Raw genomic sequence first — 23,079 nt, forward strand, 5'->3', positions numbered from 1 at the left:
TACATCTACAGACCCACTCAGCCAACCAGAGCACCTGTGGAACTCCGACAGAACATCGCCCTCTTCAAAAGATAAAGACGCCAAAAATCTGGTAGGAGAAAAGGAAAAAAGAAAGAACAAAAGGCAAAGCAGCGCGGGACGGGTCCCGCGGGGAGGGAGCGGCAAAGGAGGACTGGCGCTCGCTCGCTGGGTCTCCCCTCTCCAACTGAGAGGCCAGCCGGACGGAGGGGGAGCCTCCGAGGCTCGGATCTGTACAGAGCAGCCCTTGACTAACAGAACTAAGTTAAACGGGCACAGAGCGTCCCCCCGACACCCAGCCTGAGACGCGGGCCGGCAGCCGCGGGCAAGGCCAGGCTGCACAAGCCGGGCGGAGGACAGAAGTGGCTGCACGGAGGCAGCCCCGGGGGAACGCAAGGGGCTGCGCGCCGTGGCTGTGGGTGCACAGGGCAGAACAACCTGGGCCCTCCATAAAACAGCAAGGTTGATGTGCTCTCGGGGGAAGGGTGCACACCCCCATCTCTGAAAACCCGTGGAAAGTTTTTGGGGGAAGAGAGGCGGTGCTCAGGCACAGCCGCCATATCCTCCGCGCTGAGCACCCAGGCGGGGGCGGGGGCGAAACCTGCATCCGCACCGAAGGGCTTAGCAGCCTCAAAGGCCAGACTGAGACTGGCCTGCAGCCCGGGGCAGATAGGATCCTTCCATCCTGGTCCCTCAGAGAACTTGTTCCACAAAGACAAACAAGGAGCTGGGTTCTGGCTCGGAGCAGGGACAGGGCTGATCCCTCGGTATTCCCCGAGCCCACCCGCGGAGCGCCGACCAGGGCGGAGCGCGCAGCCGCACACAGCAGCGGAGCTACAACATCTGACTGCGGCATCCGGAGGGGCAGCGACCCGCCCACCCACAGCAGAGAGCTGTACCTGACCCAGTGTTAGGAGGAGGCGCGATCTGCTTGCTGACAGGTGCTGGGAGCAGCACAGAAGAGGGCGCCAACGGAGGGCCTCTGAAAACGGCAAGCTGAGCTTCCAAAACAGGACGAAGACAGAAAGACTTCACATTAAAAGCACACAGACTCCAGGAGAACACTGACAACCCCCCCCTTTTTTTTTTAAATCTGTTTTTACCTGTTCTATTTTCTATTACTCTCTTAATCTTTACTTCTTAATTCATTTCTATTCCTCTTGGGTTTTGATGTCCTGCTATTGATTAGACACAGGTTTCAAATACATCTATTCATCTCCCCCCCCTTTTTTGGTAAAGGTTTCAAAAGGACATCTCAACCCGATTAATACTCTGCTTCAACTCACTCTTCTATTATTCATTATACACTGTTTTCAAACCCTCTTTGTCCCTTCTTTTAAAATTCTTTCTCTCTCTCTCTTATTTTTTTTTTTTCTTTTTTTCCTAAGTTCTATTCCTAAATAGGCATCAGATAGATAAAATCCTTAAGGACCAAAATAAACAAGTGATACTCCATAAACCACAGTGCCAAAGAGGTATGAGCAAGATGAAGAAGCAGAAAAACCTTTCCCAATTAAAAGAACAAGAGAAATCCCCTGAAAGAAAGATCAACAAAATAGACATCGATAGCCTACTAGATCAAGATCTCAAAAAAGGAGTGATCGAATTGCTGAAGGAATTAAAAGAGATAGTGCTTAGAGATATAAAATATGTCAAAAATGAAATTGAAGCTATAAAGAAGAGCCAAGTAGAATGGGTAAACTCATTGACAGAGATGAGGAATGATCTAATAGCTGTGCAAAGCCGACTAGATAATGCAGAGGAACGAATTAGTGATCTAGAAGACAGGGCAATAGAAAGCACCCATTCAGAAGAACTACAAGAGAAGCAAATAAAAAATAATGAAAACAGCATAAGGGACCTATGGGATAATATAAAGCGTCCCAATCTTCGCATAATAGGGGTCCCAGAAGGAGAAGAAAGATCAAAGGGGATTGAAAAGGTTTTTGAAGAAATCATGACTGAAAACTTCCCAAACTTAAAGAAGGAATCAGATATCCAAGTACAGGAAGCTCAGAGGGTCCCAAACAGGAAGAACCCAAATAGACCCACACCAAGACATATCATAATCAAGATGGCCAGAGTCAAGGATAAAGAAATGATTCTAAAGGCAGCAAGAGAAAAGCAAAGAGCAAGTTACAAGGGAACCCCCATAAGGCTCTCAGCTGATTTCTCTACACAAACACTACAGGCCAGAAGGGAGTGGCAAGATATATTCAAAGCCCTGAATGAAAAAAAGATGCAGCCTAGGATCCTTTATCCAGCAAGGCTATCCTTGAGGATAGAAGGAGAAATAAAGAGTTTCACAGACAAAAAAAAAAGCTGCAGGAGTTTAGCAACACTAAACCCATGCTAAAAGAAATATTGAAAGGGCTATTCTAAATAGAAAAGCAGCAGGATGCTACAGAAATGAGAAACACACAACTGGAAAGGTGATAACTCATGAATTACAAATAAAGTAAACATGAAATTATAAAATAAGACATACAAATCACTGAGAGTGAGGCAGGGAAATATAGAATATTTTTTTCTTTCTTTTTAAAATTTTTTTAACAGTAGGATGGGCTTGAGATCATGTTACTATCAGTTTAATAAAAACAGTTATAGTAATGGGTTGATAGATTTACAAAAAAGGGTAACCACAAGCCAAAAATTTACAAAGGAGTCACAAAAATTAAATAAAATCCATGATAATACAAAGGAAAATTACCAAACCACAAAACGAAGAAGAAAGGAACAAAGAGGATATACCAATTCAACTGCAAAGATAAGTTCAAAATGGCAATAAACACACATCTATCATTAATTACTGTAAATGTTAATGGACTAAATGCTCCAGTCAAAAGACACAGAGTGGCAGACTGGATAATAAAGCAAGAACCTTCAATATGCTGCATACAAGAGACCCACTTTAGGGAGAAGGACACATATAGATTGAGAGTGAAAGGATGGAAAAGGATACTCCATGCAAATGGAAAAGCCAAAAAAGCAGGTGTTGCAGTACTGATTTCAGACAAAATAGACTTTAAAACAAAGGCCATAAAGAAAGATAAAGAAGGACATTTTATAATGATTAAAGGAGTGATACAAGATGAGGATATTACACTCGTTAATATATATGTACCCAATATAGGAGCACCTAAGTACATACAAGAATTACTAACAGAGATAAAGGGGGATATTGATGGGAATACAATCATAGTTGGAGATTTTAACACTGCATTGACATCACTAGACAGATCTTCCAGACAGAAAATAAACAAGGCAACAGAGAAATTAAATACTACAATAGAAAAACTAGATTTGGTGGATATTTTCAGAGCATTACACCCCCCAAAAATAGGATATACATTCTTTTCAAGTGCACATGGAACATTTTCCAGGATCGATCATGTACTTGGGCACAAAAGAAACCTCAACAATTTTAAGAAGATAGAAATTATCTCAAGCATCTTTACTGACCACAATGCCATGAAACTGGAAATCAACAACAGAGAAACAAAGGAGAAAAAAAGGAAAGCATGGAGATTAAACAATATGTTATTGAAAAAACAATGGATCAATGAGGAAATCAAAGCTGAAATTAAAAAATACCTTGAGACAAATGATAATGAAAGCACAACCACTCAAAACCTATGGGACACAGCAAAGGCAGTGCTAAGAGGGAAGTTTATAGCGATACAGGCCTTCCTCAAAAAAGAAGAACAATCTCAAATAAACAATTTAATCCACCACCTGAATGAATTAGAAAAAGAAGAACAAAAAGCCCCAAAAAGCAGCAGAAGGAAGGAAATAATAAAGATCAGAGAGGAATTAAGTACAATAGAGATTAACAAGACCATAGAAAAAAATCAACCAAACCAAAAGCTGGTTTTTTGAAAAAGTAAATAAAATCGACAAACCTCTGGCCAAACTCACAAAGAAGAAAAAAGAGAGAGCACAAATTAGCAAAATAAGAAAGGAAAATGGAGAAATTACAACAAACAAAATAGAAATACAGAATATCACACGAGAATATTATGAAAAACTATATGGAACCAAACTGGATAACCTAGAGGAGATGGACAAGTTTCTGGAAACATACTGTCCACCAAAACTGAATCAAGAAGAAGCTGAACACTTGAACAATCCGATCACTAGAAAGGAAATAGAAATAGCAATTAAAAACCTCCCTACAAATAAAAGTCCAGGACCGGACGGCTTCACTGGGGAATTCTACCAAACATACAAAGAACTCATACCAGTCCTTCTCAAACTCTTCCAGACGATTGAAAAGGAGGGAATACTCCCAAACTCATTCTATGAAGCCACCATCACCCTCATACCAAAACCAGGCAAAGACACTACCAAAAAAGAGAATTATAGGCCAATATCACTGATGAACATAGATGGCAAAATCCTCACCAAAATTTTAGCAAATAGAATCCAACAACACATAAAAAAGATTATACATCATGACCAAGTGGGGTTCATCCCAGGGACACAAGGCTGGTTCAACATACGCAAATCAATCAGTGTAATACATCACATCAACAAGAGAAAGGACAAAAACCACATGATCATCTCAATCGATGCAGAAAAAGCATTTGATAAAATTCAACACCCATTTATGATAAAAACTCTCGCCAAAGTGGGTATAGAGGGAACATATCTCAACATCATAAAAGCTATATATGACAAACCTACAGCCAGCATAGTACTCAACGGTGAAAAACTCAAAAGCTTCCCACTAAAATCTGGGACAAGACAAGGATGCCCACTATCACCACTCCTATTCAACATAGTCTTGGAAGTCCTAGCCACAGCAGTCAGACAAGAGAAAGAAATAAAAGGGATACAAATTGGAAAAGAAGAGGTAAAAGTGTCATTATATGCTGATGACATGTTACTATATATAGAAAACCCTAAAAGGTCCACACAAAAGCTACTAGAGCTGATTGAAGAATTCAGCAAGGTAGCAGGTTACAAAATTAACGTTCAAAAATCAGTTGCATTTCTTTACACTAACGACAAATCAACAGAAGAAGAAAGTAAAGAAACAATCCCCTGTAAAATAGCACCCAAAGTAATAAAATATCTGGGAATAAATCTAACCAAGGAGGTGAAAGAATTATACACAGAAAACTATAAACCATTGAGGAAGGAAATTAAAGAAGACTTTAAAAAATGGAAAGATATTCCATGCTCTTGGATTGGAAGAATCAATATTGTTAAAATGGTCACACTGCCCAAGGCAATCTACAGATTTAATGCAATCCCTATCCAATTACCCAGGACATATTTCACAGAACTAGAAAAAATCATAATAAAATTCATATGGAACCATCAAAGACCTAGAATTGCCAAAGCATTACTGAAGAGAAAGAATGAGGCTGGAGGAATAACTCTCGCAGACTTCAGACAATACTATAGAGCTACAGTCATCAAGACAGCATGGTATTGGTACCAAAACAGACATATAGACCAATGGAACAGAATAGAGAGCCCAGAAATGAACCCACAAACTTTTGGTCAACTCATCTTCGACAAAGGAGGCAAGAATATACATTGGAATAAAGACAGTCTCTTCAGCAAATGGTGTTGGGAAAACTGGACAGCAGCATGTAAAACAATGAAGCTAGAACACTCCCTTACACCATATACAAAAATCAACTCAAAATGGATTAAAGACTTAAACATAAGACAAGATACAATAAACCTCCTAGAGGAAAACATAGGCAAAACATTATCTGACATACATTTCAAAAATTTTCTCCTAGAAGAAATAAAAGCAAGAATAAACAAATGGGACCTAATGAAACTTACAAGCTTCTGCACAGCAAAGGAAACCAGAAATAAAACAAGAAGAAAACCTACGGAATGGGAGAAAATTTTTGCAAGTGAAACCGACGAAGGCTTGAGCTCCAGAATATATAAGCAGCTCATACGACTCAATAAGAAAAAAATAAACAACCCAATCCAAAAATGGGCAGAAGACCTAAACAAGCAATTCTCCAAGGAAGACATACAAATGATCAAAAAGCACATGAAAAAATGCTCAATATCACTAATTATCAGAGAAATGCAAATCAAAACTACAATGAGGTATCACCTCACACCAGTCAGAATGGCCGTCATTCAAAAATCCACAAATGACAAATGCTGGAGAGGCTGTGGAGAAAGGGGAACCCTCCTACACTGCTGGTGGGAATGCAGTTTGGTGCAGCCACTATGGAAAACAGTGTGGAGATTCCTCAAAAGACTAGGAATAGACTTACCATATGACCCAGGAATCCCACTCCTGGGCTTGTATCCAGAAGGAAATCTACTTCAGGATGACACCTGCACCCCAATGTTCATAGCAGCACTATTTACAATAGCCAAAACATGGAAACAGCCTAAATGTCCATCAATGGGTGACTGGATAAAGAAGAAGTGGTATATTTATACAATGGAATACTACTCAGCCATAAAAACCGACAACATAATGCCATTTGCAGCAACATGGATGAACCTGGAGAATGTCATTCTAAGTGAAGTAAGCCAGAAAGAGAAAGAAAAATACCATATGAGATCGCTCATATGTGGAATCTAAAAAACAAAAACAAAAACAAACAAACAAAAACAAAGCATAAATAAAGGACAGAAATAGACTCACAGACAGAGAATACAGACTTGTGGTTACCAGGGGGGTGGAGGGTGGGAAGGGATAGACTGGGATTTCAAAATTGTAGAATAGACTACACTGTATAGTACAGGGAAATATACACAAAATGTTATGATAACTCACAGAGAAAAAAATGTGACAATGAGTGTGTATATGTCCATGAATAACTGAAAAATTGTGCTGAACACTGGAATTTGACACAACATTGTAAAATGATTATAAATCAATAAAAAATGTTAAAAAAAAATATTGATTCTTCCAATCCAAGAGCATGGGATATCTTTCCATTTTTTAAAGTCTTTAATTTCCTTCATCAATGGTTTATAGTTTTCTGTGTATAATTCTTTCACCTCCTTGGTTGGATTTATTCCTAGGTATTTTATTACTTTGGGTGCTATTTTAAAGGGGATTGTTTCTTTACTTTTTTTTTCTGTTGATTCATCATTAGTGTAAAGAAATGCAACTGATTTTTGAACGTTAATTTTGTAACCTGCTACCTTGCTGAATTCTTTGATCAGCTCTAGTAGTTTTTGTGTGGACCTTTTAGGGTTTTCTATATATAGTAACATGTCTTCAGCATATAATGATACTTTTACCTCTTCTTTTCCAATTTGGATCCCTTTTATTTCTCTCTCTTGCCTGACCAATCCAGAAATGGGCAAAAGACCTAAACAAGCAATTCTCCAAGGAAGACATACAAATGATCAATAGGCACATGAAAAAATGCTCCATATCACTAATTATCAGAGAAATGTAAATCAAAACTACAATGAGGTATCACCTCACACCAGTCAGAGTGGCCGTCATTCAAAAATCCACAAATGACAAATTCTGGAGAGGCTGTGGAGAAAGGGGAACCCTCCTACACCGCTGGTGGGAATGCAGTTTGGTACAGCCACTGTGGAAAACAGTATGGAGATTCCTCAAAAGACTAGGAATAGAATTACCATATGACCCAGGAATCCCACTCCTGGGCATATATCCAGAAGGAACCCTACTTCAGGATGACACCTGCCCCCCAATGTTCATAGTAGCAATATTTACAATGCCAAGACACGGAAACAGCCTAAATGTCCATCAACAGATGACTGGATAAAGAAGCAGTGGTATATTTATACAATGGAATACTACTCAGCCATAAAAACTGACAACATAACGCCATTTGCAGCAACATGGATGAACCTGGAGAATGTCATTCTAAGTGAAGTAAGCCAGAAAGAGAAAGAAAAATACCATATGAGATTGCTCATATGTGGAATCTAAAAAAAAAAACAAAAAACAAAAACAACAAAAACAAAGCATAAATACAAAACAGAAGTAGACTCACAGACATAGAATACAAACTTGTGGTTGCCAAGGGGGTGGAGGGTGGGAAGGGATGGACTGGGATTTCAAAATTGTAGAATAGATAAACAAGATGATACTGTATAGCACAGAGAAATATACACAAGATCTTATGGTAGCTCACAGAGAAAAAAAGTCTCAATGAATATATATATGTTCATATACGACTGAAAAATTGTGCTCTACACTGGAATTTGACACAGCATTGTAAAATGATTATAAATCAATAAAAAAAATTTTTAAAAACTGAAGTTTTTATTTAAACGTAAAATAAATTGGAAGTATATGAACTTTTTTTGATTCAAAATATTTGGGCTTATTGCAAATTTACTTTGAAATCGCATTTTAAAAACAGCAGTCACACAAAAAAGTTTAGATTGTGACATTTCTTAGGTCAAAAAAGGGACTTAAGTTTAGGATAGTATCTGTGTTTGCACAGTTCTCAACTATCCCAGGGTCTTGTTCCAGCAAACATTCATTCTCTCACCCTCTCCCTCCGCCCCTTCCCCACTTCTCTCCATCAGGGCCATCCTTTAGCCTAATTATATGATGGAATCTTCAAAAGTCTCTATAGTCATGACCCTCTCTCTTCCATTCACAACCAAGCTCCTTGAAAGCATATTCATTATTCATTGCATTGTGTTGATTCCTTCCCCACCTGGATACACTGAGTCCATAGCACCTGGCCCTGACCTCCCCCGTGCTATTGGAATGGCCCTAAATCTCATCAGTCATCAGTATCAGAAACATTTTAGTCTCCCCATTATTAGCCTTTCTGTATTTCTGACCCTGTTGATAGACTCCTGTTTTTGGAAATTCCCTCCTTTGGCATCCCTAATGTACTTTCTGTTTCTCTGCCTCTTTGATGGGTTCCTGCTTTACTCTTCCTGCACCACCCCATAAGCCAGTGGTTCTTGACCCTGGCTGTATCTTAGAATTACTAGGGTATCTTTGTAAAATCTCATTGCCCAGATCCTGTCCCAGTCCATTTAAATCAGATCTCTCAGGATGGACCTAGGTATCACTATGTTTTAAAGTTTCCCAGTCTATTCCAGTGTGCAGCCAAGGCTGAGAATTACTGTCCCAAATGCTAGCTTGCAAAGAGTTCCATCCTTGACCCTTTTCTATTCACTAGGAAAGAATCTATTTCCATTATTTCAACTGCCCCCTTCGTGCTAGGGGTGCTCTAGTCCCACCTCCATCCCATGCCTCTCTCCGAACCTCCTCCATTTAGGACAGCTTCCAGAACTTTATCCAGAATTGAGCTCATCATCTTTCATTCTTACTTATATTCTTTCTCAGAGAATGACATCTCTGTCTACCGACTTACTCCAGCCAAAAGTGTTATGATACATTTCATTTCTCTGAAATCCAAACCCAAAAGACTTATATTCCTCCCTCCTCTACACTCCAGCAAAAATATTTGACAGTACAGTATTTGGTTTACATTTGCATTTCCCTCTCGTTGGGCTGAAAAATCCTTGAAGCCAAGGATTGTATCTTAATTCTTCTTGTATCTTCAGAGCCTGACATATAGCAAATGCTCAGTAAAGATTAAATCAATGTCATCTTGCTTTAATAAGACTCACAATGTTCACAGAATCCATTCTAACCAGAAATTGAAATAAGTAAGTTTTTTTTTTTTTGCTTTGGGCTATTTGATAAGGATTTGTTAGGATTATTTGTTTCATGGGACCAGGTGCATCTTCCTCCATTTCCCATTTGATTCATTAACAACTTGTGTTGATAGACTTCTGTTAGTCTTATCTTTCAGGGGTTGAGGCTAAAACCTGGTTTATTGGAACTACTCTTTAAAAAATCTTTCAGTAATTATTTGCTTTTTAGTTTTTACAGAATGTTAACAGTTTACAGTTTGATTTACACATTGATTGATAGCCTTGAATTTCATTTATGATCCTAACACTCTTAATTCTTTTGTCTTTGGGCTTGCTACAAGTGAAGCTATTCTATAACTTTTTTAAAAAATATCCTTGATTGGCTTTCAAAACAAAACCAACTCAAAATTGCCTCCAATGAATTAAAAATGCAACTAGGATCTGGGATTATGCAAAGCACTTTGAGGAATTAAGGCCGTTCCCAATCCCTACAAATGCCTTCCTAGGGTAATGACCGAAGAATCCCTGCTTCGTAATCTTATTAGGCCAAGCACTGGCAGCTGAGTGATCAGATCTGTGAATCTGTGATCCGGAGGGCTCAGGAGTAGTCAGTGATTCTGTTGAGTTTAACATGTGAGTGCACCTGTTTGGGTTTTTTTTTTTTGCTTTCACCCTTTCACTCCCCTGTGAAAGCAAAAATTATAACTGAGAAATTTTTATTTAGCTGTATTAGCTATCACAGATAAAGAGAGCACATTTACACCAATTTCTATACGTGAGAAACAGCCATTCAGCCAAATCATTAATTAAAATCACTGTCACACTTTTTCTGGTCAAATAAGAGTTCCTCTGTTTAATAAAGCCATTATTGCTTATCAGGAAGGCATAGTGTTGTCAGTTTCATGGACATACACATGACGTGTCCAATCTGAGCAGGATTAGAAACCTTGCAAGCCTTGGGCTGCATCTTCACAGATGAAACCACTTCTGGTCCTGCTTAAACCAACAAGTATTACCTTTATTGACAGTCCTACAACATCGGAACATAGGTTAAGGTTTTGCTAAAGGCATTTCCTTTTTCAGCCTTAGTTCGGTTTGCATGTAATGTATAGCAGAGTTGGTTGTGAAGACACTTTGAATATCATTTTCCCATTACGTTCCATTACAACAATAATCAACAGACTGCAGTAAAACACTTTTAGTGAAAGAGTTTATGCCAGTGACCTAATCCATAGTGTTGAGTGGACAGTTTTGTTTCTTGGTATGGTTGCCTCCAACCAACCATTTGTGTTCCTTTTGAAACATATTCCCAAATCATTTTCAACTCGCTGGCAGCTGTGCCTCCTTTCTTCCCAAAACCTACTTTTCTATGGACGTAAATTATATTCCTCAGACTCTCAACCCACAACGGGGAGCACCCAGAACTTGTATCTTTTTTTTTTTCTCCTTATTATGTAGATATTTAGAATGTCTAAGAGAGCTAGTATGAAGTATTTTTTTTTTCATTTTTCAGTCAATAGGTAGAATTGTTACAATTTGACTGCATTACAATTTGCACATATACAATATATTGTGTGTAAATACATATAAAAATATACTGCACATATTTTTAGTTTACATATATGTACTGATCATTGTTTCTAAGATAGAGTAGTATTTTTCTACTGTGTATAATATATAGCTTCTGAAAATTTTCTGAAGTTCGATATTTCATTTGAAGCTAGTATTTGAATATAATATTTGAAGCTCCCATACTCTTACAGCACTAGAAGAACCATGTGACTTTAATAAAGTTTAAAGGAACAATCTATATTTGAAAATGATAGTTTGAAAATTGGATAATAATCTAGGTCCCCACCCCTGCAAACAGACAAAGAGGAGTATGATCGCAATCTTTTAAAATTCTAGACTCTTCTTAGTAATGACTCCTCTAAGTAAGTTGCAACTGAAAAATGTATGCTCTTCTCTTAATTTTATTAATTCCATGGATGGAGTATCCATATTTCAGCCTTCCCTGATCCATTTGTATAGCATTATTTTAATGCACACTATTTTCATATTTTTCAAAAAGCTTTTAATTAGCAGTTCAAGGAGCAGCCAACAAGCCATTGCATTTCTGATAAGGAAGGTAGCTGTTTGAGGTAGCCCTCACGCTGAATCTCCATGGTAATTATGCAGCCAAGATTTTGTTTTTGTTGGGTTTGTTTTTGTTTATTTTCTGGTTTTCTTCCATATGAAAGAGAGCTCAACAGTAATGAAAGTGTGATAGAAAGCCTGAAGTTCTCTTTGACTGAGAGTCACGCTAGTGCTGTAGCTGTGGGTTTTGTCCTTTTACTTTTGCACGGTGGTGTAATCATAGTGGTACAGAACATACAAAAAGAAATAAGCCCTGTTCTCTAGAAGTTCACAATTCAAATCAAGGGAACACCAACCATTGATTAGTCCCCCATGGGCATGAGTTTGAATTAGAACAAATGCCATCGTTCTGTAGGGCTGTTAGGCATCCAGAACTCTGTAGCATTGTGCTGTGGTCCTGAAGATTCACTCTACTTCCTCATAGGCCTATTTATACCTCGGATTAGCTTTCTGATCCAGGAGTGCAGCACATTTTTCTGGCCATTAACTGAACTAAAGTGTATTTTTAAAGTGAGCTATTAATACTTGGATAAGCCCTATGAGGATAAGCTTTTGCATATATATATAATTTATATATGCACCCATGAATTTAGAATTAAAAGTCAGAAGTCATTTTATAAGCAGGAAGCTATTTGCAGCACATAATGGAACAATAAGTGCAATTATGGATCTGGCTTCTCTCACAGAAAGTGATGTGTATGAATTTTATCTCCAGCTGTTCATATCCTAAAGTTTAAAGCTTTTGGGATTTTGAGTGTGGGCTCCAACATATAATTTGTGACAATTACAAAGAAGAAAAAATTCGTTCATTTATATAGTATCTATATTTTCAACGTTTTTTAATATTTGTAAAGTAAAAAGAATCAGTCATCTGATAAAAAAAAATGTGTGGGTAAATTAATACAAACCCCTTCTAAGTGCTTTCAAATTGTTGTTTGCAAGTGTGAATTTTTATTTTATATCCAGCTTTCTCCCCTATGACACGCACCATGTGTGTGTGGTGATGTGGGCACCATTTATAGGCATTTTCCTTAAACATTAAGGCAGCTGTGCATTTAAGAAACCCTTGACAGACAATACATTTTCTTTTATAAAAGCTTAGCCAAGTAAGAGGTTACTGTTTGAGATCACGTGCAGATGTTCCTTAAATTTCTCACACACTCGGTGAATGTGGAAGTTGATACCCAAATGAGTAGGTGCACGTGGAGCATTGCTGGGCATCTCCTGGCTGTGAGTGTGTGCTCTCCGCCTCTGGCTCCCGCAGGCAGCCTCCTGGGCTCCTGTGTCTTCCCCGTCCCCCATCCCTCACTCAACACCTGGACTGCCCACACTCTGTTTCTCTTTCATCAACTAAGTTGGTCAGCACCCCTATGTGATGTGGGGATTTCTGGTATTTATTTTAACAATTTGGCAGTATTTTTAAAAAATCTATTAATTATGATTAAGAAAAATTTTGAATGAAATATGCAATTAAGAGCATAGATCCATATGCAGTTACTATAGTTTTCTACATGTGAGGTTAGAGCATAATCTTGACAAACCGAAATAAAAGTTTTTGGTAAAGAGTTAAGCATGACAATAAATGAGAAATAGTTTAAGGTGGAAGAGATCCTGGTGCAGAGAAAACCATTTCTGAATTCCAAACTGAAACTCCCTCTTATCCTAAACCAATACCTGTCAATAGAATATAAATTTGTAAAGTCCTTTATGGCTTTTAAGACTTTTCAAGGATAGGCACCATACACATAAAGTGACTAGATGAAACTTTTTATCTCAACATGTGTTTGTGTACCGCTTTTTCTGCAAAAGGGAGCTGTTCTAGGGGGCATCGTTTAAATCTCCTTTCTCCAAAGTTCATTAAATATGTGTAAAATATAACAAGTATATTTTATTAGGAATTATCCAAAATACTTTCTCATTAGGTTACTTGTCAAATTCTGGATTAATGACCTATGTCATCTCAGGTTAATGATGATCAGCATTCCCCGTGGCTTGTTATTAACATTAATGTAAAAATCAATAGGACTGTTGATATCAGCTTTGAATAGAAAATACAGAAGGAAATAGATGTCCAATCATAAATTTTATTTGACATCAAGAGTTTAGATTTTTATACTTCAATAAAAAGAGTTTAGATTTTTACAGCATGCATATTTACCACTTTGCTTTCTTCATTTTTAGTTTTTTAAAATATTTACCTCAGTAAAATGTTATTACTAAAAAAAAATCTATGTACAGAAAGAGAGCAAATGATAAAGCAAATGTGGGAAAATGCTAGAAACTGAGGAGTTTGGATAAAGGGTACATGGGAGTTCTTTGTACTATTCTAGCAACTTTTCTGTAAGTTTAAAATTATTTCAGAATAAAAAGTGGCAGGTTTTTTTTTCACTATGATAAACGTACTCAATTCACCTCGACAGCACCCTAAATCCCAGATTTTCAACATGTAAAATCTTTCTCTTAGAATGAAGAGGGGTTTTTTGTCAATGGTTAGAAAGAGGATTTTTCTCAATGGTTTCTTTCCACGTGGGCAAATAACTATGTGTACTCATATGAGCAGTTGGTGAGTAGGAATTCTTTTACTGAAAGAGAGACCTGAGAAAATAAATGTGTTTTTGTGGCTTCCTTCCCCTCTCAACAGATCTTTATTCATTCATTCATTAAGTTTCACAGCATGTTCAGGACGTTCTGGCATTTTGAAACCTAAATATATCATTTCCATGTCATAGATATAGATGTCTCCCTCTGACTTGCCCAACATTACAGGCTGGTTAAACAAAGCCAGGACCAGACTTCAGATCTCTATTTTTGTTTGTTTGTCTGTTTGGATGGTTGGCAGGTACAGGTGAAGGCTGTGTCCCGTGTTCTAGGAAGGGCCTGTGGCCTGTGTCTTCCAGTGGCCGGCCTGAACAGATAGATGGAAGGAAGGATTGATGGACCTTCCATCGGTGGAAGGATGGATGAATATGTGGATGGATTTTGGGGGCTCCTGAGAGTGGAGGATACCCATCCAGGGTTCTTCTCATGAGCAAACAAATCAGCAAAGTTGAGAAGAACCAGGGATCTAACAAAGTATTCTCTTGTAGAGAAGAAAACATACTCTATCTGTTTGAAAGAGAGAAGGAGGGAGAGAGAGAGGAAGGAAGGGAGGGAAAGAGAGTGAGTTAGTCAGTCTTTTCATGTGAAAGACCAAGGAGAATCAGCGTTAAGTCAGGAAAGAAGGAAATTGGAGAAAGCAGTAGCGCTAAGGCAAGTGGCAGTGGTAACAGAGACTGTGACAACTGGAGAGCGAATAGATGGAGCAACTGAAAAAGAGAACACAGCAAAAGCAAAGAAATCCCAGGATGTAACTCAAGGATTGGAACGGAAAAGAAGAGAGCATTTCTGCTGTGCCCTAAAGAACAGGAGCTCTGCCTTTCTCATCTCTATTTCTGCCTTCTCCAGTCCCACTCACCCCTAAATATACACGTGGTATGTGCTCCACAAATGTTTGAGGAATTTTAGTGTGTAGCATCGTCTGCATGATCTACACAGAGACAGTGCCACACACCTAAGTGAATTCCAAATTCCATCCGATATAAATCCCATTCATTCTTCTTCCATGACTTGAAATGGATAAAAGCATTGAAAAGTGGGCTGAGGAGGGCGCCCGACCTTCATGGAGCACTCGGCTTCGGGGGCAGGATCTCCTGTCCTCACGTATTTTAGGGCGAATGACGGAGGCGCCGTACCTCTTTAAGTCCAGTTCTGCTGCATGGGCATTGCCGGCCCCGGATGGGGACCCCTGAGGCTGGGGAGGCAGCGACCATCGACCCAGGAGACACCCCGTTGCATGCTCGAAGGAGCGAGTTGCCCCAAATGCAAACGAAGAAGCTCATCAAATAAAGTGTGGTATCTGCACACAATGGAATGTCCCACCCAGCACTGTGGGTCTAGGACCACACCCAACAGCAGGACGACTCACACAAGGTTGGGGGAAGAGACCTCAAGAATGCAGTGCACAGTTTGAAAGGAGAGGCCAACAGCCCTGCTTTAGAAGTCAGAATGGTGGTTACGGGTGGAGGGAAGGAGACAGCTGGTATGCGGGGCTTCTGGGGACTGGGAGCCGCTGGGGGATCTCAGTGCTGCTAAAAGGCCATAATGGGTGTAACTGCTCTGCGGGGGTTCTGCCCACCGTGAAGAGAAATGCTGACTCCTCCTCTGCACTGCATCCCTGGCCCCCTGCCCCCCACCCCCATCTTGGCAACCAAAAATGTCTCTAGATGTTGTCCAGTGTCCCCTGGGGGCACAGTCAGCCCAGTCTGAGAACCACCGGACTGGGGGATGGTTTCTAGACTAGAACACTCTAGACCTGCCCCGTACAGTACAGCAGCCACTGGCCACATCCGGCCACGAGTGTTTGAACTGTGGCTGGTCCAGACCGAGGTATGCCGGGAATGCGGAACAACCAGATTTTGAAGACTTATCATGAAGAAAAGCATGTAGAATACCCCGTGTCTAATTTTTGAATACTGACATGATGACATCTTGGATATTTTGTCTTAAATAAAATGTATTATTAAAATTTTTTTTTAAAAAGTGGGCTGAACTTATTAAAAAAATGAAAGAGATACTGATTTATAGTTTGAAACAGCAAATACAGGAGAATAAACATTGAGGATCATCTAAACCAACCCATAATATTTCCAGATTCTAAAATACCTAAAACTGTGGATCAGTGTCAGATGATGAACACACCTACATGAGAAGGACATGACTTCATTTCCCAGGTGTGAGTTTAGTGTAAGAATTCAGTATGCCCTGTTACTGAATATAACCAACCTGCATAAAACTAAAATTTCACATAAGCCAAACTCCTTGACTGAAACCTTGATTTCAGGAAAATAGTTTTGAAACTTCAGATTTAGACATCACATTTCCTGGTTTCAAACTGTATTACAAAGCTATGGTAATTAAAACAGTATGGTTTGGGCATACAAACAGACATATAGATGAAAGGAACAGAACAGAGAGTCCAGAAATAAACTCAAGTGGACATGATCAACTAATTTTCAACCATGGTGCCAAAAATACACAATAAGTAAAAGATAGTCTTTTCAATAAGTGATGCTGGGAAAACTGGGTGGACACATGCAAAAGAATGAAACTGGATTCCTTTCCTACATCACATACAAAAATTAGCTGAAAATGGATTAAAGACTTGAATATAAGACCTGAAGCTATAAACTCCTAGAAGAAAACGTAGGAGTAAGCTTGGCATCAGTCTTGGCAAGGCTTTATTTTAGATTTTCACCAAAAGTAAAGGCAACAAAAGCAAAAATAAACAAGTAAGACTATATCAGACTAAAAAGCTTTTTGCTCAGCAAAAGGAACCATCAACAAAATGAAAAGTCAACCTACAGAGTGGAAGAAAATATTTTCAAATAATAAATCTTGTAAGGAATTAATATCCAATATATATTAAAAACTCATACAACTCAACAGCAAATCAGTAAAGAAACAATTTGATTTGAAAACAGGAACAGGAACTGAGTAGACGTTTTTCCAAAGAAGACACACAAATGGCCAAGAAATATACAAACAGATGCCCAACATCAATAATCATCAGGCAAATGCAGTTCGAAATCCCCTCACAGCTGCTAGAATGGCTTTCATCAAAAAAAGATGAGTGATAACAAGTGTTGGCAAAGGTGTGGGGAAAAAAAGGGCTAAGTTAGTAGGAATATAAATTGATGCAGCCACCATGGAAAACAGTATGGAACATCCTCAAAAAATTAAAAATAGAACTATCATGTGATCCAGCAATCCCACTTCTGGGTATGTATCCAAAGGAAATTAAAACAGGTCTCCAAGAGATACCTTCATTCCTACATTAATTGCAGCATTATTAACAATAGTCAAGATACGGAAACAACCTGTGTCTGTCAAAGGATGAATGGATTAAGAACACACACACACACACACACACACACACACAGAATGAAATCTTACTCAGCCAGGAGAAAGAAGAAAACGCTGCTGTTTGCAACAACATGGATGGGACCTTGACGGCCTTATGCTAAGGGAAATAAGCCAGATAGGGAAAGATAAATACTATATGTATCACTTATATGTGAAAATCAAAAAAGCCAAACTCATACAAACAGACTAGAATGGTGGTTACCAGCACCTGATGGTCAAAGAGTATAGACTTCCAGTTTTAAGACGAATAAGTCCTAGGGATCTAATGTACAATATGGTGATTATAGTCAAATAATACTTTGGTATATACTTGAAAATTCCTAAGAGAATATATCTTAAATGTTCTCACCCCATAAAATAAGTGATAATTACGTGATGTGATGGAGGTTGTTAGCTAACTCTATGGTGGGAATCATTTTTCAATATATAAGGTGTATCAAATCAACACACTGTACATCTTAAACTTACACAATGTTACATGTCGGTTACATCTCAATAAAGTTGGGGGAGAAAGAAGATAATTTCCCAGGAGAGTCACTCACAGGTTCATTCATTCACTCATAATTTATGGAACATGCCCAAGTCTCCCTAGATAGAGGAGAATGGTGCAGAGGCGAATCAAAGTTCCTTTTCTCATCAAGATTTCATTCTAATGAGAGAGATGGAGAATAATAAGGAGAAATGCTAGAAATACTGAAATAATTTAAAGCAGGGCAGCTGGGGCGAGATAGATAGCGGCCAGTCGAAGAAGGGGTGGGGGCTTGCTGGATTAGACCAGGAGTTGGGAGGAGGTCTCTCTGAGGAGGTGAGACCCCAGTGACACGTCACGCCTTTATTGTGTTATGGATCTGTACTGAGTAGTCCACGCTTACATTGTCACCTGCCCTAGAAGCCACGTGGAAGCCTGCAGCCTGATCAGCCTGTGATGGCCACCCTTCCACGCTGCTGTGTAAGCCTGAGGACTCAATGTAGTCACTTCAGATTTCTCCTGGGGTGACACTTTGGCCCTAAATATTTGCACTTGTTTAGGTCATAGCTGCAGGTGCATCTTCTGCAGGCTTCCTGCTACTGTGTCTTTCCACAACTCATACGCAAAATTCAGTGCAAAACGAGGAGACCTTAACTCACTCGGGTGTGAGGTTTTCTAACATCCAAGGCTTCTCACTTCCTTTCTCCTTGATATATACTTAAAATAATTATTCATCGACCTTTTTGCAAAAGGGAATTTGGGCCATCTGAACAGAGTAGGGATTATATATGCTAAACAGCTCAGCTTTACTGCAGTTAGTAACCCTGCTCATCTGCTTTAAATGTATTTTTAATGCACAGGGCCTAGCAGAGGACTTTCTGAATAGTTAGATGAGCTGTATTTCCCCACATGTGCTTAAAAACAATGAAACGCTTTGAAATCATAGCAGCTATATAAATACAAAGTATGTTGTTTTAGGCAGGACGATTTTCCTAAAAGTGCTTTATAGTCCTGGGTAACAGCCTGTTTTCTCCATTGATTTGCCCGGAGTCTGTAATGCTAACAAATTTCTTAAAGGTCTAAGCCCGTTGTTTTCCAAGTTACTCATCTCTGTTCTGTACAACCTGCCACAAAGGCATTCGGTGGATTTTGACACAGGCAAATAGAAGTGACAGATGCATTGATTTAGACCTTAACCTCACCCACTTTATATATGAAACATACAAAGCCTCTTTTGAACTTTGCGGTTGCCATTTAAGCTGTAATCTGCTGTCAGCATAATGTGTCTGACAGTCAAGTAATTCTAGGTCTGCATACATCTCCCAAGGTCACCTTCAAGTGAGAATGCTGTGAAACTTCAAACATTGTTTCCATTTTTTGTACTGGGCAAACTGAATGTCTTTCAGGTGATCCACCTTTTAGATCAATGGGTTCTGCCTCATTTTTATGTATCAAATTTTGTCTTATTTAAAAATTTACATGTGTTTTTCCCCCATGATGCTCTTGAGCTAAGGCTTCAATTTCATAAGGCTCCAAAAGTAGTGATGAAAAATTTGGCTTATTAAATGCCCCACTTGAATTCTTCCATGAAGATGCCAGAAATAAATTCTCTTTCTCTGAACTCCTTGTAGGACAGTGTATGTAGCATTTATCTATCCTATGTTACCTTGCATTTTCAATATTTGTTTACTGAAATTATCAGTCACATTTTATTTTAAATCCACTGAGGGCTGGGAGTTTGTTTTAAACATCTCTTTATCACCCGTCATAGTTCCTTAGTATAAGGTATCCAATGAAAATATTTAATGCATTAAAGAGTTTATCAAAACAGTAATGAAAATGGCCTGTAATTTTAATTTGTGAATGGTGCAGGACATTCTGCCCCAGTCAGTGATTATCTGATACACTTCCCCAGTACAAAGTTGCTTTATCACCTGAGAACTGGTGAGTACCCTCCAAGTCATGCTTTAGAAGTTATGTTGTCCTCTCTTGTACAGACTGCAGCACTGGGGTGGGGACCCGGTATGAAGGCAAAAGTCACAGAAGCAAAGCTGCAGGACAGTTCTTCCTGTCCCTTTTCTAAAGCAGATCCTCAGCCCCAGTGTTGTGCTGAGACCACCATCTTACAGTAATTGTTCATTGTTTTTATTTTATGCATCTTACATTACAATATTCTCAACAGCAAATGATTGCTAATGTACCAGACATTTTTACTTTGTTAGATGGAGATTGTTCCTTCCATTTAGTAGATGAGAAAAATGGAAGTTTAAAGAGTAACAGAATTCCAAAGGATTAGACAGCTAGTTAAGTGGCAGAACCCAGATGGGAACCTCTGTGTTCTTGGTTCTCAATCCACTGGTTGTTCCTGTGACCCACCCCCCCAGGCTGTTCACCCCCAAAAAATGCAAATGTCATCATGACTGAAAAGTTATGTAAATGTTTTTGAGAGATTCAGTATTTCTGAAATTAGATAAAAGATTCAAATTAGAGGGAGTATAACCTGAAGATACACCTAATTAATATTTATAAATTCTAGAACATAATTTTATTACTGCTTATGAGCAACACTTTGAAAGCTTGAGATGCCTAAAATTCTAGTATAGAGACTAGAAACTTTTTATGAGTACCCCGAGTATCACCCGGGCTGACTCTAATGAACTAGTGGTTCTGGAAAGAGAAAATAAAATACCCTCCGTGTAAGGGCAAGGTCATAGGGAGCAATTTATTACAACATATGTAAAGTAGAATTTTAGGTACTTGCTGCTAAGCTACACATTATTTGTATGATTTTAAGTGAGTGTTCCTACATGTATCATGTCCTGTTATAGAATGAATACCTAAGTGAAGATGTTGATGCCAGAGTTATTGAATATGAGGATAACCAGCCTCTACTAGATATGTTTCTGCAGAAGCCAATGGGCTTACTGTCCCTCCTCGATGAAGAAAGTGGGTTTCCCAAGGCCACCGACCAGACTCTTGTAGGTGAGTTTTAAATTCAGTATGTCTGCATAGTTTTCATGTAATACAGTCATGCAATTCTGAACAATTTTTTAAAACTTTAATTATCTGGGAGAAAAATAGCTATGGCAAAGCCTGTTTATCTAACTTTAAAGAACAGACTTTGGATCTAATATCTGGACCAGTGAATGTTTATAATAGGGTGACATATTTAGGGATGAATTAAACAAGTTTGGATATTGGACTTCTCTGTATATTATGCTTGAGCCCCAGCTGTAGGGTCTCCTGTTATAAATGACCTTAGGAATTACCCAGCCCAAAGTTAGAAATAGGAGGGCAGGGCAAAAGGACGGCTCTGAAACTGGAAAAGAGATCGCTAACCAGGAGGAAATTCATCTGTGATGTTCTAATTGTTTTTCTAATAGAGGTAAATAGCCTCAAACACCTTAATAATCTCTAAGTTAAATACATTAATAAACAGCCATGATAGTAATCCTGAGTCATCAAAGAACGATTAAACATATTCATTTTTCCATTTGAGAGGCAGAGATGTGTATATTATATTTAAGAAGATTATCATCTAAAATGGTTAAAAGAAAAATGTCCTACCCCTTAAATTAAAAAAATAAAAAAGAAACTTTAGATTTTTCAGATATCTGAAAAAACCATTTTCCATGTGGAAACATATTCCCTGATATAAGAGATACTCATTATGTATAATAAATACTTTGAGAACATTTAGATTCCCATTTTTCTCTCATTTCCTTTTGGTGATACAGAGATTCTGTTTCTTACCATTAAGTCTGTGATGTTGCTTCCTTCAGACTCTGCAATTGGCTTATTCTCTCCTCTAGTTGGACAATACTAGATGGAAAAGAAAACCCCAAGGTTTGGGGGAAATCTTTTCATACTAATTACTTGATTTTTGATTTTAAAATGTACCTTCCATGACATGGAATAACAGAGAATTGTGTTGGTGTAACTGTTGTAGAAATGCCTTTGTGATCCTATTGTGTTTCCCAGATAATCAATAACAGCCTATAGCTTCTCTTACAGAAAAGAGAGCTAAAATACCAAATTTCTAGACTCAGGGCTTCACATCAGACTGTGTTTCATAAAGCTCTCTGGACAATGTCAAGATGTCAAGAACATAGTTTCCTTTCTCTGTACCAGTGGTCCTTAAAATGTGGTCCCCAGACCAAGAACACCAACATCATTTGGGAACTTGCTGGAAATGTTAATTCATGGATTCTACTCCAGATCTACCGAGGCAGAAACTCTGGGGGTGGGACCCAGCAGACTATTTTAACAAGCCCTCCAGGTCATTCTGATGGTTGCTAAGGTTGGGGACCTGCTGTTTGAAATCATATTGGAATGGTAAAATTCATGACCTTGAGTTTTGTCTTACCATTTATGATTATATTACAAATATGCATATAACAGCTATATAAAATGTTCTGTGTTTTTTTCCACTGTGTATTGTCAGTTTTATGGTGAAAGAGATGTTACAGTCAATCTGTATTTTTTGAGGGCCCTCCTACATGCTTGAGATAGGAGTTACATTTTTTTCTGCAGAAAAATTTGAAGGCAACCTGAAATCACAGTACTTCTGGAGACCTAAAAGGATGGAACTTAGTTTTGGAATTCATCATTACGCAGGAAAGGTAAGAACTCTGAAGCATTGTAACTGAGTTTCTCTTTAGTCTTTCACTGAATAATAAGGCTATGAAAATTATGGCCCAAATATTTATAGACAGTTATAATGAGATAGAGACCATCTTTCTGTTCTTAAGATCTGGCTTGGGATGAGGTTGGCTGGCAATAAGTACCTATTTTTTCTTTCCTTTAATGATAACTGGGAACCTTTTATAGAAACTGCCTTCTTCAGACTTCAGATGCTTCTCTGTCCATTGCAGCCTTTGTCTCTCCTC

At 38.6% G+C, this 23,079-nt stretch overlaps 1 protein-coding gene across 1 annotated transcript in view; it reads left to right on the forward strand.

The window, feature by feature from the left end:
* The window catches only part of MYO3A (myosin IIIA), a 193,613-nt gene that overhangs the window by 114,119 nt on the left and 56,415 nt on the right, over positions 1–23,079 (forward strand). Inside the window, exons 20-21 of the mRNA XM_074358211.1 lie at positions 21,019–21,172; positions 22,724–22,812. Of these exons, the coding sequence (XP_074214312.1) occupies positions 21,019–21,172; positions 22,724–22,812 (243 nt within the window). The remainder of the gene's footprint in view (positions 1–21,018; positions 21,173–22,723; positions 22,813–23,079) is intronic.

The sequence above is a fragment of the Camelus bactrianus genome, chromosome 35 (genome assembly GCF_048773025.1).
Source record: "Camelus bactrianus isolate YW-2024 breed Bactrian camel chromosome 35, ASM4877302v1, whole genome shotgun sequence".
In the NCBI taxonomy this organism is placed as follows: domain Eukaryota; kingdom Metazoa; phylum Chordata; class Mammalia; order Artiodactyla; family Camelidae; genus Camelus; species Camelus bactrianus.